The sequence below is a fragment of the Manihot esculenta genome, chromosome 14 (genome assembly GCF_001659605.2).
Source record: "Manihot esculenta cultivar AM560-2 chromosome 14, M.esculenta_v8, whole genome shotgun sequence".
Taxonomy (NCBI): domain Eukaryota; kingdom Viridiplantae; phylum Streptophyta; class Magnoliopsida; order Malpighiales; family Euphorbiaceae; genus Manihot; species Manihot esculenta.
In genome coordinates, this window is record NC_035174.2 from 5,060,255 (window position 1) to 5,077,504 (window position 17,250).

General features: G+C 34.0%; 2 protein-coding genes across 2 annotated transcripts; both read right to left on the bottom strand.

The window, feature by feature from the left end:
• Positions 1–334: 334 nt before the first annotated feature.
• Positions 335–4,487, bottom strand: LOC110599607 (protein JOKA2). Its single transcript, XM_021736067.2, has 7 exons — positions 4,214–4,487; positions 2,232–3,286; positions 2,022–2,145; positions 1,668–1,925; positions 1,408–1,557; positions 774–1,328; positions 335–611 (listed from the first exon to the last, which is right to left on the bottom strand). Exons 1-7 carry the CDS (start codon positions 4,235–4,237, stop codon positions 513–515), a joined length of 2,265 nt encoding a protein of 754 aa, XP_021591759.1. The 5' UTR covers positions 4,238–4,487; the 3' UTR covers positions 335–512.
• Positions 4,488–10,744: 6,257 nt separating this feature from the next.
• Positions 10,745–13,279, bottom strand: LOC110631346 (protein DETOXIFICATION 16). The gene is made up of 8 exons (XM_021779140.2): positions 12,855–13,279; positions 12,163–12,707; positions 11,993–12,079; positions 11,813–11,869; positions 11,427–11,665; positions 11,210–11,328; positions 11,055–11,141; positions 10,745–10,968 (listed from the first exon to the last, which is right to left on the bottom strand). The coding sequence occupies exons 1-8, from the start codon at positions 13,128–13,130 to the stop codon at positions 10,900–10,902; spliced, it is 1,479 nt and encodes a 492-aa protein (XP_021634832.1). The 5' UTR covers positions 13,131–13,279; the 3' UTR covers positions 10,745–10,899.
• Positions 13,280–17,250: the final 3,971 nt, after the last annotated feature.

A 17,250-nucleotide genomic window follows, 5' to 3' on the forward strand; every position in this document is an offset into this window, starting at 1 on the left:
AATTGGTAAAAATCCCCTAATCTATCACAGTCAGGACTAAGCCCACGGCCAAACCAGAAAAGCATAAGACCGAGCTTCTAAATTCTAATCCTTCACTTCACCTACTGAATCCAATTACACACTAAATTACTGTTACAAGAGAAACAACAAATGGGTCGAAGCACGATTACAGCAAATCTACGCGCACGACACAAAGAATGAATCTTACTTCTACTAATACTTCTTCAAAAGGTGAACCTGCAAGTTCTCAAATTCAATAGCCAAATGAAGGAGATAAATAATTACAATAAACAACAACAAAGATGAGAATATTATCTAATGAGAACAAATTAAGTAGTTCTAAACATATTTATCCACAATCTTCATATAATATTAAATTATTCAGCCAGCCCCAGAAATTCTTAGAGATTCCAAATGAAAAAGCTATAACACTTCACATCCACATATATTTATCACTACAATTTATTTTTCACATCTATTAGACTATCTACGCAGGGATTAGAAGCATCTCATTAAGCCTTCTCCCCAGTAAGAAGATCCATCACGACACGCTTGATACTTCCATTGTTCTTCTTCAGCAGCTTCCTGTTCATTTCTTTGTCAGGAAAACCCTGCACCCACACACATATCAGAAACTATAAGCCTATGCTCCAGTACAAGCTTCTTTAAAAGATTTAACCATTATGCATTTAGAAAACAGATTAACAGAGCAATAGTGGCTCCTGAAATCATAAAAAAAATAAGGATTCAAACGTCCTCCTTGGCAAACCTACCATCTCCTGCAACTCCTCAAGAATTGGATCCCAATCAGAGACGCCACAGAGATCATCCACTGACTGCTCCAAGTTGTACTCATTCATCCTCAAGATCTCCTTATTCAAATCAATCTGCTTAAAGCCCATCTCCTCGAGTTCTTTAAGAAGAGACTTCTCAACAGCGTCTTTTACAATGACGTCCTCAGATGAAGTTGGGATATCCATAGCAGGAAAGACTTCAGAGGGAACAGCAGGGGCTGCTTCAGAAAAGTCTATTATAGGATATGACACAGAAGAGGAGGCCTGATTAGGAGTTGGAGTAGAAACACCATCACCAACCAACAATATATCATTTATAGGAAAATTCATCTCCTGGTCCTTCATAGGCTGCTCAACGTCAACCATGGGCACTGAAACTGAGGAATTGCAAGGACCCTGAAAACCACTATCCATTGCAGGCTGCAGATTCACGTCAATAATTTGATGGAATTTGGAGCCACTGCAGTCAGGGGGCAAATTCAAGTTCAAACCTTCAACTCCATCCCTAACTGAGTCTTTAATGGAAGCATCAACCTGAAATAACAAATAAAGCAAATTATATATTATATATACATCCTGAAAGTTAGAAGGGAACAGTAAAAATTGAAATTACCTGAATAAGAACCCAGACACGTTGCCCAAATTTTAGTCCTGATGGGGATACCATCCTCCAATATGAAATATATCGACCAGGTAACTTGGGAGAAGTAAAATCAACTGCAATGTCAAGTTCCCCATCCACAGGCACACCATCCGCAGGAATCTGGCAGGAATTCATGAAACCACTAAATGAAGTCATATAAAATAAATTTCAAAAATAATAAAGTAAAATAAATTAGGGGAAAAAATATAGCAAGCAACTGAAGATGCTACCTCCAACTCAGCAGAATCTGCATGGCTAAATCTGTCTCCCCCAATCCACACAAGACGTGTTCCCTTAGGCCACACAACACTACCACTATTGCGAAGCCGCCAAATCTTGGTAAAAGGAGTGGATGGAGCCATCATTGTACCATCCAACACGTTTACATCCAAAATAAAGCGACTGTCCAGCTTAGCTTGAACTGGACCTGGTTTTATTCCACAATGTTTTATGACAGTTGATAACAGTGGAGGACCAAGCTTCTGTGCCTTTAGAGACAAAAGGGAAAATTAAAAACAATTTAGAAAAATTCAAGCAACTGATTACATTAGCCATATAAGTTAGTAAAGATGAGAAGTCTTTACAGGATAACGTAACCCCTTGACTGCCCGTGGATGTCGATTAAACACTGGCCTATCCATCTTGATGTAATCAGCTTCATTACCCATTTCTGCAAAGCAGATGCTGCAGAGATCATAATCCTCTCTTCTGCATGAATGGAAAAGAAAAATGGGATCAAATCTACATTTGTTATCTTACAAGCAGAACACCAAACTTTTAGATATTTTCCTTACACTTTAGACTTGTAACGAGGTCCAGTAATTGGATGAACCCCACAACCATCACATTGAACACCTCTGTGAAACATGCCAACCATGGCACCATTCCGACCATTTCTCCTCCTAGATGAAATAATTCGAGGCAGCATAAAAGAATTACTAGATGAGTGATTTACTGCATGCATCCAACCAACTGGACATTCATTACCAAGAGGCCTTGCTGAATCAGTAGAGCTAGAGGACGCTCCAATACCGGAAGGCCACTCACTTGGCTGACCATCATTTTTTTCCTTAGTTGCTTTCCCATCAACAACACGAGGAGTTGAGGCAGAGATAACATTTGTGCATCCAGATGGATTAGAATCACAAGGATCCAGATTCAAATCAACAGAAGCAGGTACAGGTTTGACAGGTACACCTACACCTCTAACCACATCTGCAACCCTCACCTTCCGGCTAGGTTCATCACTGGTAGCATTTGTCTCAGTAGGCACTTCCAAAGCCATTGGGTGTTCTGTAGCTTCTGTTTGGGTGCTTGAACTTGCACCAACTTGAGACTGCTGAGAAGGATTCAAGGAGGCTTTTGCCATTTTCAACAAGCAGTCAAGAACCTCAGAAATCACAGGACTGGGAGCAGCAACTTTTGATGTCAAGTCAGTCAAGCCAAGGGATATCTTTGAAAGAGACTCACGAAATGGCTCTGGAAAAGATTTAAGCACATCAGCAGCATTCAGGTTGATGTTTGGCAATGGATCCTGGACTCGAGGAGATCTCATGGGGGTTGAACTACCACTGGATTTGGCATAGGATTTACTAAATTTTTCATTGTTGAGCTGTACATTAACCCTCAAAATTTTCAGGTTTTGTTTCATCACATCAAGCAGATCATCATCATCAACAAGTGTCACAACATCACCATCTTCATCAACATAAGTCAGAGTAAGATCAGAACTAAGAGGGAAATCAAACAGACCAAGGATTTTTGCCCTTAGTCCACTCATGTCAAGATCAAGTTGTCCACTCTCATTAACATAAGCATTGAAACGCCTAAGTGTATCACCATACTTAACCTGAAGCAAATAAAAGGGGGAAAAGCCATGAAGATCACATCATCCAGTTTGTGTGGGAAAAAATTGAATTTATATCAAGTGTACAGCGAACTAACATGTTGAAGAAATACATTAAAATGGAAACATAGCATCCCGTCACTCAGCAATACATAATTACATAGCCTTATGCATTTTCCACAGCCCTTGAAAATTGCATTATATCTATGCACACTACAATTGTCCAATAAGGCAATACACTCTCCATGTTACTCTTAAGCTTAAGCATGGGTGAGATATGAAGTGGGGAACTTCATACAATAACATTGGTACTATTCAAAATAAATATTATCTACAACAGGAGTATCTAGCTTGGCCTAAAAGTGCTAGAGATGTCGTTTAATTAAGCACCCTGCTGAAGTCTCCTCTCGTTTTGAAGTACAGACGCTTGTCTAAATATCAAGCTCCGACACAGGAGCTTTAGCAAAACTATGTATTGAAAACTGATCCCCGATAATATTGACTATTTTTTTTCAAAGCACAATGGTGTTGCTACAATAAGGTACTGCAGAAAGAGTGGCAACAGCACCTGTTAAAAGAACATAACTAGAAATTTCTTCAATTTCCACAGGCCTCTTCGCTACTACCTTATATTATGAGGTCCAATAACACCCTACAAGCTCAGATTTAAGAGGGATTTTCCCGAATCAAGATACACGCCCATAATCAAATGAGCAATTCAAATACGAACCTCGCCGAAGCCATTCAGCTAAATAAATGAGAAAATAATATAACGACAACAAAGAAGGGAAACACCAAGCAATGATCCCAGATGATTAAAACACAACTCAATACTAATTCCTTCTTCAGAATAGAACACGAAAAGAACACTAACAATAAAATAATACACCAGAAAAAGATTAATTGAATTAAAAGAAAAAAAGAAGGGACCTTGATCACCAGAGTAGAGTCCATTGCTAGTAGAGCGCGTTCCAGTGAGCCACGCAAAATCAAAGAGAAACAAAACCCAAGTCTAATGTAACTAGCAGTCTTTGATAAAAGGAGATAGAGATGAAGAGTCCAAAAGATAACAATGGGATCGCAGAGAGTCTGGTTACGAAGAAGCCTAATTCTCCAACCAAAATCAAAGCGTACCGGTAAGCCGCTTTTGGCGTGAAAACGAGTAGTGAAACTTCGCTTGGAGGGTTACGAGGAGGGTGGACTGTGGATTTATATTTATATTTATAGTTACAGTTTATCAATTGGCTTGCTGGATAAGAAACCTGGTAAAGTATATTTTAGGGTAATTAATAAATTTATATTTATAATTTTAAAATTAAATTTTTAAATTTATAATTTGTTCAAATTAAAATTCTTTCTATTTAAAAATTTATTAGTCAATTTATTAAAAAAAATATATTTTAATCCAATAATATTCTCTCATATCTAATTTCTCTCTTTTTCATTTTTTTCAATTGAAAAACTTCATGTGCACAAATGAAATTATCTCTTTTCTAATTTACACATTTCAGTTCTTGATCCATTCACATTTCTTCTTCATCTCTTCCTCCTATTTGATTTTCTCAGTTCATCCCTTATTTTCACTGTGAAATAATCATCCAATTATTGCTGCCATCAATCATGTTTCAGACGACTTGTATTGCCACCATCACTAAGTATTAATTATTTTCTAACACCTTATAAGGTAGATTTTCGCCAGCTGCAAATTAATATTTTTAAAATTTCATTTGACAAATCAATCTTTTCATAAATATATTTATATGGATTTAATGGATTTGTAATTATAAATTTTATCATTGAATTTTTCAATTGCTTCTTATTTTATTTTGAATTTAAATTTAATGAATTTGACTTCTTTTAATCTCTCAAATTCACTATAAATTCATAAAATCTACATGTACTCCAAATTCATAGAATCCACGTGTATAGCTAACCTCCTTCGTTAAGAAATCGATTATTATCACCTTTTATCGTCATCATTAGATTGTGTGGGGACACACTCATACTAAGAAGTTGTGTATCGCCTACGTGAAACTGAAACTTCGTTTAAGTCGTCACTTTTTTTTTTCCAAAAGCGAACTTACTATATTTATTTATAGGGTGAATTAATTTATAAATTATAAAAATTTATTTATTTACAATATTATATAAGTTTATAATTTAAAAAAATATTATTTATTAATAACTAGTTGTTAACTATTTATAAATATTTTAATATAAATACATAATTATTTACAAATTTTAAAACTTATAAATTTCAAATAACTTATAAACATCAAATATAAATCAATCTTATAAATTAAGCCATATGTCATCTCAGTTTATCAATGAAAGATTGAAAAACTTTTTTCCAGTATTAAAAATATTTACATATTTAATTAATAAAAAATTATTAATATATTTTTTTATAAATAGCACCATCTATATATATATATATAACCGCAAAACAATATGATATTTTATGGGTGATTTTATAAGCGAGAGTGTTATAAATACTAAAACAAACTAATGCAATTGAAAGGGAGTATTATGATTGATCATTCTGAAAAAAAAAAAAAAAGGTGAGATATGCCGTTTAAGTCAATAATTTAGAGAATATAGTGTAAAGAATTACTTAGAATTTAAGAATGATTGTGTAAGAATTACGTCCTTTTATTTTTATGACCGTTAACTTTTATACTATAAAAAAATAAAGTTAATTATAGTATTTTTTTGAAAATTCGGTAATGATGTGATTGGCTATATGATAAGGGATCTTCGCTGGCTAATTGGCAGGAAATTCTGCGATTACAAGTGTAATAGGAATCTGCTGGATAAATGAAGGTACCAGTAACTTTATGTGAAGACTCGACATTTTCAGAGCGAGATGAGTTTTAATGAAAAATCAGGTGCAACTGTGTCCAGGTCTTCTCTTCCACGAGGGGGACCACATATTAGTTTATTAAACTCTTGTCACGTAACCCTATCTTATGGTGACAGCTCATAATTTACTTTGGGCGATTGTTATGTAACATAAGAGGTCCCTCCGCTGATTTTCGATTCTTCAAATTTAAAGTTTATAATTGTCTTCATGATATTGGACACGTGACATATCTGGATTGGCTCTTTAGGCTTACACTGCCTCGCTCGGGCATAAATGATAGTTACCTTATTTTCGTCAAGTATACTAGGATTGGTACTCAATCATAATCAGAACTCTCATCTAGTATTTTCGCTAATCAATGGCCAAATTAAACATAAATAACTTGGTCAATTTTATTAATGGATTAACACCTGATCCTCAACCTTGGCAAATATACATATTGAGGCTTGGCATAAAAAATGCCTTGAATGATTTAATTAGCAGGACAATCACCCGGTCATATGCCTTATCGGGAATAATATTCAGTCATGTGTCTGGCAGATTCCCTTCTTGTAACTTTGAAACAGTTGCTTATGGAAATTCTTATTGTGGGACTAATACTCGAAAATATGCCGGGCAAATTCTCACCTTATGACTTTGAAACTTTTGTTTATTGGGAGTAATACGCGATCATGTGTCTGACGGATTTCCGTCTTATGGTCTTATAATTTTTGTTTATCAGGACTAATACTCGGTCATGTACCTAGCGAATTTCCGCATTGTGGTCTTAAAATTTTTATTTATTGGGACTAACACCCAGTCATGTGCTTGGCGGATTCTCACCTTATACTCTTAAAACTCTAGTTGTTTATCGGGACTAACACCTGGTTATGTGCCTGACGAATTTTTGTCTTGTACCCTTAAAACTCTAGTTTATTAGAACTAACACCTGGTCATTTGCCTGACAGATTTCCGCCTTGCGGCCTCAGTATGAAATGCTTCGGATATTTTTATTATGGGACTAACACCCAAATATGTGCATGGTGGATTTCCGCCTTATGGCCATGAAACTTTTGTTTATCGGGACTAACACCCAGTCATATGCCTAGTGGATTCCCGCCTAGTGGCCTTGAAATTGTTGTTTATCAGGACTAACACTCGATCATGTGACTGGCGAATTCCCGCCTTGCAGCCTTGAAACTCTTGTTTATCGGAACTACTATTTGGTCATATGCTTGGCGGATTTCCGCCTTATGGCCTTTGTTCTTGTCTCCATGCTTTCATCCATCCAACATTTTTTATTTCCATATCAAAAAAAGTTTGAAGGATGCATCATAGTTTTATAACATTTCAATAAATCACAAATATTCTTTCAAGAACAAAATAAAAGACTCGATCATCTAATTTGATCAATTTCAAATCTCAGAGTTTGATCAGAAGCTAAATATCTATGACGTTTGCTTTTGTAGATCCTTATTGCCACCCGGTCCTCTTGTAATTACATGAATAACCCCTGACAAATGGTTTTAGAAATTGTTACTTCGGATTCAAACCTCATTTTTTCTCTATTCTTTCTAGCAAATTTTTAAAGTATGCCGTCTCTCATTAACCTATCGATCTCGTCTTTTAGCTACCGGTATTCGTTCATTGTATGTCCGTGGTTTTCGTGAGAATGATAGTACTTTGTCTTATTTCGCCTTTCAACTTTTTTAGGGTTGAGATTAGGAGATCATTTGACTTTCTTGTCATTTCTTTTTAATCCATATTAAAATATGTGTCTATGAGTCATTTAGTAGAGTGTAATTCTTATACTTACCTCGGTCGCCTCTTTCTCGGGACACTAGGTAGCTCCTACGACTTTTTTCATTTCTTCGAATTTCTGCCTTTTGGGTTTGCTTTTTAATCACTTCTATCCGGATCCTTCGAATATCAATGGATGCTTCCTCCCTTATCCTAGGAGCCATGAAGAAGACCTCTCCGAAACTTTGTATTGCTTAAGAGTAGCCTGCAATCTTTGGATGTATTGGAGCATTTGCTCATTGTTCAGATTATTGAGATCTGCTTGGTTGACCATAGAGGATGTGTTTTATTCACTGCCAGGAATGAAAGAAATGATAGCGTCCTTATTGGTAACAACCTTAGCAGCAACTCGTGAATTGTCAGCTATTTCGAAAGAGAAAAGAGAGATTTCTTGTTAAGAGAAAGAGAATAAGAGACCGGTTTTAATCCAAATAAACGGAGAGAATTCAATAAATTTCTCGGTAATAAAACCAAATAATGCAGTAAAAAAAGAGTTGTGCTGTGATTGGTCACTCGTATAAAAAAGAAAATGTGAGGTGGTTAGTGTCTACGGCAGCCATTCCAACGCTCAAATCAGTAAACTAGAAAATATGGCATAAAAAATTGCTTAGCACTCAAGAGTAGTAGTGTAAGAATTGTATCCCTTTGTTTTTATAATCGTTAACTTTTATACTATAAAAAAATGGAGGTAATTATAACATTTTTTGGAAATTCAACAATGAATTGACCAGCTAATTGATAAGGAATCTTCGCCGGCTAATCGACCGGAAATTCTACTATTACAAATGTAACAGAGATCTACTAGATAAATAGAATTAATGGTAACTTTATATGAAAACTTGACTTTTTCAGGAGGGGGCGAGTTTTGATGGAGAACCAGGTGCAACGGTGTACAAATCTTCCCTTCCACACGGATGACACCGCGCATTGATTTATTAGATTCTCATATTGATTTATTAGACTATTGTCACGTAATTTTATTTTAATGACAACTCATAATTTAGAGGATTATTATGTAATAAAATTAAAATAATTTTAAAAAAATTAATAATTATATTAATTTATGCATTGAATTTTTCCTATACTTGAAATTACAGTGTTATCTTATTATATCATGTAAGTTATAATATATTAATTAAAATTTAATAAAATTTATAATTTAATTTTTATTATTTTAATAATAAATAATTTAATTTTAAAATTTTGTTTTATTAATAAAAAATTATTTTATAAAATATCACTATTTTTTATTTTTTAAAATAAGAATTTAAATTATTTTTTAATATTTAATAAAATTTAATATTTTTATTTTATATTAAAAATAGATAAAAATTAATAAAAAATTATTTCTAACCATAATAACTATTATTTTTTAATATGTGTGATAAAATAAAATAAATAAAAATTATGAACAGAAAAAATATTTCTATTTTAAATTAAAGCTGCATTCTTCTTCTACTTTGATGTCATTCTGTAATTAATTTATCATTTAATACATTTAATCCTATTGGTGGCAGGATATGAAAAGTCTTAGCCGAACGTAACATCATCTAAGAATTAGATACCTCAACTTTGTGTGTATTTTTAATTTGATAATTTTATTTCATTTTTTTTATTAAAACTATAGAATAGTATTTGTTGGGTTCAGTTCCTAATTAAAAATCTTAAAATAAAAAATGATTTATAAAAATATCAATGAAACTAAAATCTTTACAATCCTATTTAAAACTATCTGAATGTTGATTTGAGTGTAATTTAATATAGTATTTTTTTTAAAAAAAATATTATTTTAATATAAATATAACAATAATAATATATTTATTAATTTCAGTAAAGCGTAGCTGGATAAGATAGTTTCCTTCTAGACGAGACCCCCTGAAATTTCTCCTTTCCCATTTCAATAATGTTTTTTCCTGGTGCTTCGGCAAGCACCTAAGTCAACATCGACTTGCCACCAACCCCTCCCTGTAGACGACATCAATGAGCATTAAAAGCGTTAAGAACGTTGAATTAGAGTTTGGATTTATGGTAATCTCTCTTCCTTATCCATCAAATTTTAATTATTATTTCCTTTTTTTATTTTCCATTTTGTTCTGGCTTCATATTTGGTTATTATTAAACAAGCATGGTAGACTTTTGATAAGATTGTTCAAATCGCTGCAAATGAAAAATTATGAAAAGAAAAAAATAATTTCGGAGAACCGAATTAGTATAGATAAATGAAGCTGCTTGATCCATATTAAGTGTAATCCGAGAGAGCCGCACTTAAAAAATAGCTTACGAATACTGAATTTTTATGAAATTTCATGTTTAATTCTTAATATATATATATATATATATATATGATGGAGAAATTTCTTATGCATTCATTATATGGTTTCTACGTATTTAATTTTAAGAGTGATATGCAAAATAGAAAGAAAAAAAAAGATCAGGGATCTATTTAATGTATCCGATAAATACCTTTCAATTTTTAAGTAAGATTCGTGAATTAGAGTAATAATGATAAGTGAAAAATATAAAAAAATAAAATAAATGAAGAAAATGGAAAAGAAGTTGGAAAAAAAATAGAGAGGGAGAGAGCCTCCCTCCTCGAGAGGGAGAAAACCCCATCATGGTCTGCTGGAGAAGAAAAAAAAGGAGAAAAGCCCTTCCCGTTTGTCAAATTACTTTTTAGTGAAAAGTGTTGGCATATTCTTTAAGGTATTTTTAAGTGGGTCTATTTTTAATTAAAATAATATTTATATATTTATATATTATCAATATATATATATATAAAAGAATATTATAATTCTTAATAAAATTTTCTAAGAAATTAAAAGGGCTTCAGACAGGAACATAAACTGAATTTCTCAAATGCTTAGATAAATAGTTTGATATTATGTTTTAGAGCTTGAGCGTGGGGCTCACTTTGCATTGATCATGACCACAGCTGCATACGGCCAACGCTCCAGGCAGCAGTAGTAACTAATTATTAAACTACTTCAGCAGGCACATCTCCTGGGATTCTGGAACCATATACTGTAACCCTGGCCTTCTTTGCCTAAGAGAATCACAAAAAAAATTAGATAAAAAAAAAATCATGTGGTTAACTTAAAGATGGCGTTAAAAGGAAAGACATTTACGTACTTCCTGGTCCCAATCAGTGTGCATGGTGATGGCTAAAAGCAAAAGAGCTTGCACAGAACTACCACATGTGATTCCCATCCAAAGTCCCTGCAACAATTAACCTCAAAGAAATTAATCCAAGAACAACAATACTCTTAAAGAAGTAATAATCTTACCATTCCTCCAAAGTGGAACAGAAAAGTCAGCACTAGAGCAGAAGGTAGGCCGACAAGGTAATAAGCTCCTAAGTTTATACATGCACCAAGTTTTTGCCACCCACAGCCTCTTGCAGTACCTAGGTTTTGGCAAAGACATCGAGTTTTAAAAAAGGTCTATAGTAATGTATTTGTATTTCAGATATGAAATTTCTAAATGGTTATGCCAGTGTTGAACCTGAGAGCACAGCCTGCATCCCATCCATGAAGTTGGATAATGCAAGCACTGGCAATACAGACGCCAAATATCTTACAACTTCCTTTTCGTTAGTGTACAAGAAGCCCCAAACGTTCCTCGCTGCAACTAGAGCTAAGCCGAGGGACAAACTCTCCGCAACTGCCAAGAATATAACAATCCGTACTGCTAAACATGCAGCATCAGGTCTCCCGGCGCCCAACTCATTTGAAACTCTTGTGCTTTAAGCAAGAAAAGTAAACGAAACAGGAAATTGAAGGCAATCATAATTTATCAAAACAGTTATGCTATACCGGCCCATAATCGGCAAAAATCCAAACATTGCTGCTATAATCGGGTTAGGATTAATATGTCCTTGTGTATATTACCTCACAGCACTACCAAGGCCAAAGGGGATTCTGAATACCACAGAACTCGTATTCAAGCTGCAGAATTTACTATATTAGAGAATAGGAAATTATGGCAATATCTTTGAATTTTTAGACTTTCTTTTGTTGTCAAAGGTGCATAAGTGAATAGAAAATTACGTGCCAATGATGTGTTCAAACCTGATGCTCATCATTGACAATTGTAGTTTCGGATTTGGAAGCAGGCCTGATATAATAACTAAAAACTCATACGACCAGAATTCCAAGCTGATATACCGAAATAGACAAATTATATATAATGACAGAAAAAAGAAAGAAAAAGAAAAATCAAAGTTGTGGAATTGACTCACCAAACCATGAGAGCTGAAGGTATTCCTAATTTAAGAAAACTAAGTAGATCTTTGGTTCCTGCCCTGGAGAAACCTGTCCAAGTATGTTTACATGTTGGAGAAAACTTGATATAGATAGCTAAAATGAACACATTGATGCAGTAAGAGATTGCAATAGACAGGGCAGCCGCTTTGTTGCCAAAGCCGAATCTAAAGATGAAAGTCCAGCAAATGAGAACATGGACCAAACTTGTGATGCCAGTACTTAACACCAATGGCAAAACAATGTTCTGTGTTTGCAGGAATCTAGACTGGCATTGAAGGAGGCCATATGGAACAATGGCAGGGATCAACCACCGTGCATAGATTCCCGAGTGGATTGAAATTTGTGGGTCTTGATTGAGGCCTATGAAAATCTGGCCTGTGAAAACCCAAATAAATGATATAGGGATGCTTGTAAGTACAAGAACGAGCATAGCCCTTTGCAAGTGCACACCAAGCATATGGAACTGTCGTGCTCCATAGGCTTGCCCACAGAATGTCTCCAGTGCACTTCCCATTCCCAGCTATCATCACAGGCCAAAAAAATTATTAGAGAAAATTAACCAGTTTCTAAAATCTAAGGAATGGATGTGCTACTTTATGATCATATATATCTACACACTCTTTACGATCAATAAATGCACCTACAATAAGGAGAATAAAGATGCTACCATGAGAGCAAAACCAGTAACTCCAGCAAATGAAGTAGCCATTGAAGCACTTGAAAGAGAGAGCTCTCCGAGATGGCCTACAAACATGACGGAGATCATCTGTAGACTGTATTGCAAGAAACTGACAAGCACTAGTGGCCCTGCCAAGTTCATTTGCTTCTTCAGTTCAGAAATTATCTCTGCTTTTTCATAGCATTTCTTGGCTGGCTCAATACCATTTTCAGAGTTTGAAATTAATGGGGATTCAAGGGAACTCTTGAAGGCTTCTGCATCCATCTTTCCTCTTGCTTGAAATCTCAGGATATGAGCTTAGTTGATGAAGCAGCCTCTTAAAGTAGACACCAGCACTTAAAAGGGGGGTTTCTTCTGGCAATCGATTAGTTGGTCATATTGGATGCTTCTCTTTTCATTTTTGGTGGGGTAAATGAGATTTCAAGAGGCTTGTGTCCCTGCCAGCTGCCGCTGCGGATTATCGGATCTAACGCCTTTTAATTTTTATTAATAATTTTGTCCCTGTAACTCTTAAGCAACATAATCCAACTCTTAACACTGTTTTATTCTTAATACATTAGTTAATTTTTTATTTGATAAGGGATAAGAGATTGGGATTAGATCCAAAACTTTTTAAAGTTAAATTTGATGTACTTACATCGAATTAAATTTACGAGTTCTAATATATTAATTAATTTAATTTACTTTGTGAGATTTGACTTCGATTTTTATTATATTTTAAAATAATATGCATATTATAAACACTTAGTGCATTTTTATAAGTTTTTACTTGATGAGTTTTTAAAATGTGTTTTTGTTTAATATAATATTTTACAAGATTTTTTTGCTATTTATGTAAATTTTTCTTTTTTTAATAATAATTAATTTAATATGAAAAACATAAAGATCTCTTTTTAAAGAAAAGAATTTTAAATTGATGACGTGAGAATGTTTGTACTTTAGTTTTAGTGTTGTAGAAGGAAGCCAAAGCCACAAAAGCTGTTTTCTTCTTCTTCTTCTTCTTTTTTTTGGTTTTTGTTTTTTACGTCCCTCGCCAGCTTCATGATTATTGAAATTGTAGGATTCAAAGAGTTGATAGAATGTGTATATCAGTTGGTTTCTTAATATAATCAACTGTGTTTAAATGTATAATTTATTATATATGATATTGTTAATTGGGTTCATTGAAAATGGGTTTTGGAGAGTGTGCAACTACCAAAAGTCAGGCAATTGCAGCACTAATTGAAGATGTAAGAGAAGACAACAACGCGTTTGACCTGGACATGGACGTGGATGGTCTTAAACTGCAATTGCTGGTGCTTGACATGGACCTATCTGTCATAAGCCTGGTTTTGTTGATTGAACACGTGGTACAGATTCTACACGTTATCATTAATTTTTTAACAGAAATTGGAAATTTTTCTATTTATGATATTGAATCCTGATTTGTATGCTTGTGAAGTAACCATAAATGTTTTAAATAAATAAATAAATATATATATATATATATATATATATATATATACATATGTCATAGGCTGTTAAAAGTTCAGCACGCATCTTCTGGACAAGTCTGCTCCATACTAATATATTTCAGACAGTTATTTTATAAATACATGGTAATTCACTAAATGGCTTATTGTGGATTAAGAATTTTGAGAATTATATTTGTGAATTTAGAGTTGAAAGTAAAAGTTTTAAATATTCTGTTACATAGCAATGAAAAATTGTGCTTGGTACATTTGTAAAATGCGCAAGAGAGTAGCACCTATCAAAGAAACACTAGCCGTGATACTTATTAAAAAAGTGTCATCCTTAACGCTTCTCAAAAAAGCACCAAGCGCCTAGCGCTTATTAAAAAAGCGTCTAACAATTATAAAAAAGTGTCTAAGTGTTGGGTGCTTGGCTCTCTATTCTCGCCTTACCACTTTTTTTTGTGAATTTTTTTTTAATATTAAAGAAGTCTAGTACTTGCTAAATAAGTATCACGTTCTAATAATTGCTGTAGGCAATCATTCAAAATTGGTTTTATAATTTTTTTAAAAGTAAAATTAAAATATCAAAAGATTTAATTATTATTTTAATATATTTAATTATTATTAAACTTAAAATTTATTAAAATCCCATAGATTTAATTATTATAAAAAAATAATAATGAAAATAATGATCTGAATAAATTTAAATTAACAAATAAGAATAATATTAATAAAAATTAAATTCAATTATATAAATTTGATAATAATAATATTTTGAATCACCTTTAATGATGACTATGTAGATAACTATCTGTACAATAATGTCGTAGTCTCCTCTCTTAAGGGTGCCTTATATTGTACTAACGCCCATCAAATGATGGCCCCTGTTGAGTCTCCTCAAAATCTCCAACATCATTGTCAGCTATAGATAGATTTAAATCAGGAGGTTGAGATCAAGATCTTGAACTCTCCCCAACAACCGGATCTTGAATTGTAGAGCCAAAATCCTTTGAATAAGGAGTTGAGGAAAATAATTCAGGAAAATCTGAAGAAAATAAGTTAAGTCGGCTTGAGGGATCATCCAGTGATTATCGAGAGAATGCAGGAAAAATAGACTCTGATGAAGTATGTGTCTGTGCAGGAGAGAAGAAGTCGAACGATGTGCTAGCCATGCCTTCCCATCTAGTCTAATCGTAATTGTAAGGAGTTAGAGTAAATGACGGAAAAGACATAGAAGAATGCCTTGGTGCCTTTCCTGTATCCTGACCCTGATAATCATCTTCATAAGTGGGCACGTGTGAAGATTGGTTCAATTCCGTGTATGAGCAGTATGGATAGAATGCAACTAGTGATAGTATCTGCATAACACTAGAGTCTGGCGTAGGTCGTGAAATCTCCATCTCTCTTGATGGCTTGGTAGTTTGGCGATAATGTCGTGGAGGGTTCCTAGAGGCTGAGGGCGTGTCATGTATATTATCTGGAAATGGTTGGAAAGGGGGCCGGCTATAGAAGTGATATTTGGGAAATACGATCAAACATTTAAAGTGTATGAAACATCGAATTGACTACACTTTTAATCTTATCCATTGTCGGGTGACGAACTTCACTCGTCCATAAGCGGCAATTCTCCAGACCATCCTCCTATAAAATGTATTTATTAAGATATCAATATGAAAACTTAAATATTGTAGTTATTTTTATAATTAATAAAGAAATACAATGTTACCATAAAACTAATTGACGCACCCTTTTGAGACACCCACCAATGTGCAATCCTTTTGTACCATTCCATTTATTATGAATAGAAATGTAAAGGCTGGGTTAGAGGATTGCTGCTGACAATCCGTTGGTGCCTTAATTCTCAGAGCGCTATCCAGTGTTGATGTTCGGTTATCCAGTTTGAGGTCGAAGATATTAATTTTATTCCGTGCATATCATCTGTTTAACGTGGTGGTGGTGGAACGGGTTGAGCTAACCCAAACTATCGCAATACTCTGTCAAGTTGATGCCACTCTAGAACTTGAAAACAAATAAGTGGCACAACCGATCGTCATATTTGTCTTCCTTGTAGACAATAATCTGGCATAGCATCCACCACATCATCAGAGTGTTGCTCCTATAAAAACTACATAGATAAAATAATATAAAAGGTCAAAATTTATTATTTGGAATTGACATGTAATTAAAAGGTTAAGAATAGTTACCTCTCTGGCTTCTATGCGGTCTAGTTGGTACCGAAGTTACACTAGTATATGCGTTGTAACTTCGATAATAATTCTAGCATTGATCCACCTATACGGTATGTTGTTTTCAATTATTAATAAGATGTTGGATTTAATACTATAGTTGTAAAATAAAACAGTATAACATTAGGATATAATACGAACCGGTTGCCTATTAGTGTATCTGGAATTGGATCTATCTGGGAGATAGTTGGTGCAATTGTTTTTATTCTGTTTCAGGCCCAAATCTGTAAAATATACAGTGCGCCGCCCATTTGCTGCACTTGTGGTGATGTAGCTCTACATAGCTCTTTATAAAGCCAAGCAAGGCACATTGTACCGCAACTATATTGACCTATTGTGTTGAAATTTGCTAGTAGTGGTAAAAACATTATATTGACCCTGTGAGCATATCTATCTACAAACAGTGATCCACTTATTAGTCGTAATATGAATGCCCTAGCATGCCTTTGAATAGTAATATTATCGGCGTAATCTAGAATGTGGTCAAAGTTATCCCTTAACTAAGTCAGTGCAAGTGAATTATTCTTCATTACATCTCGATCCGGGACTAACCCTAGCAAACCTTGACATAATAATTGTTAAGACTGTCCTGTAGACCCAATAACAACGTTGCCATCAATAAACAAATCAAATATCATTCTCATATCCTGAAGTGTAATAGTACACTTTTGATAAGATAACATG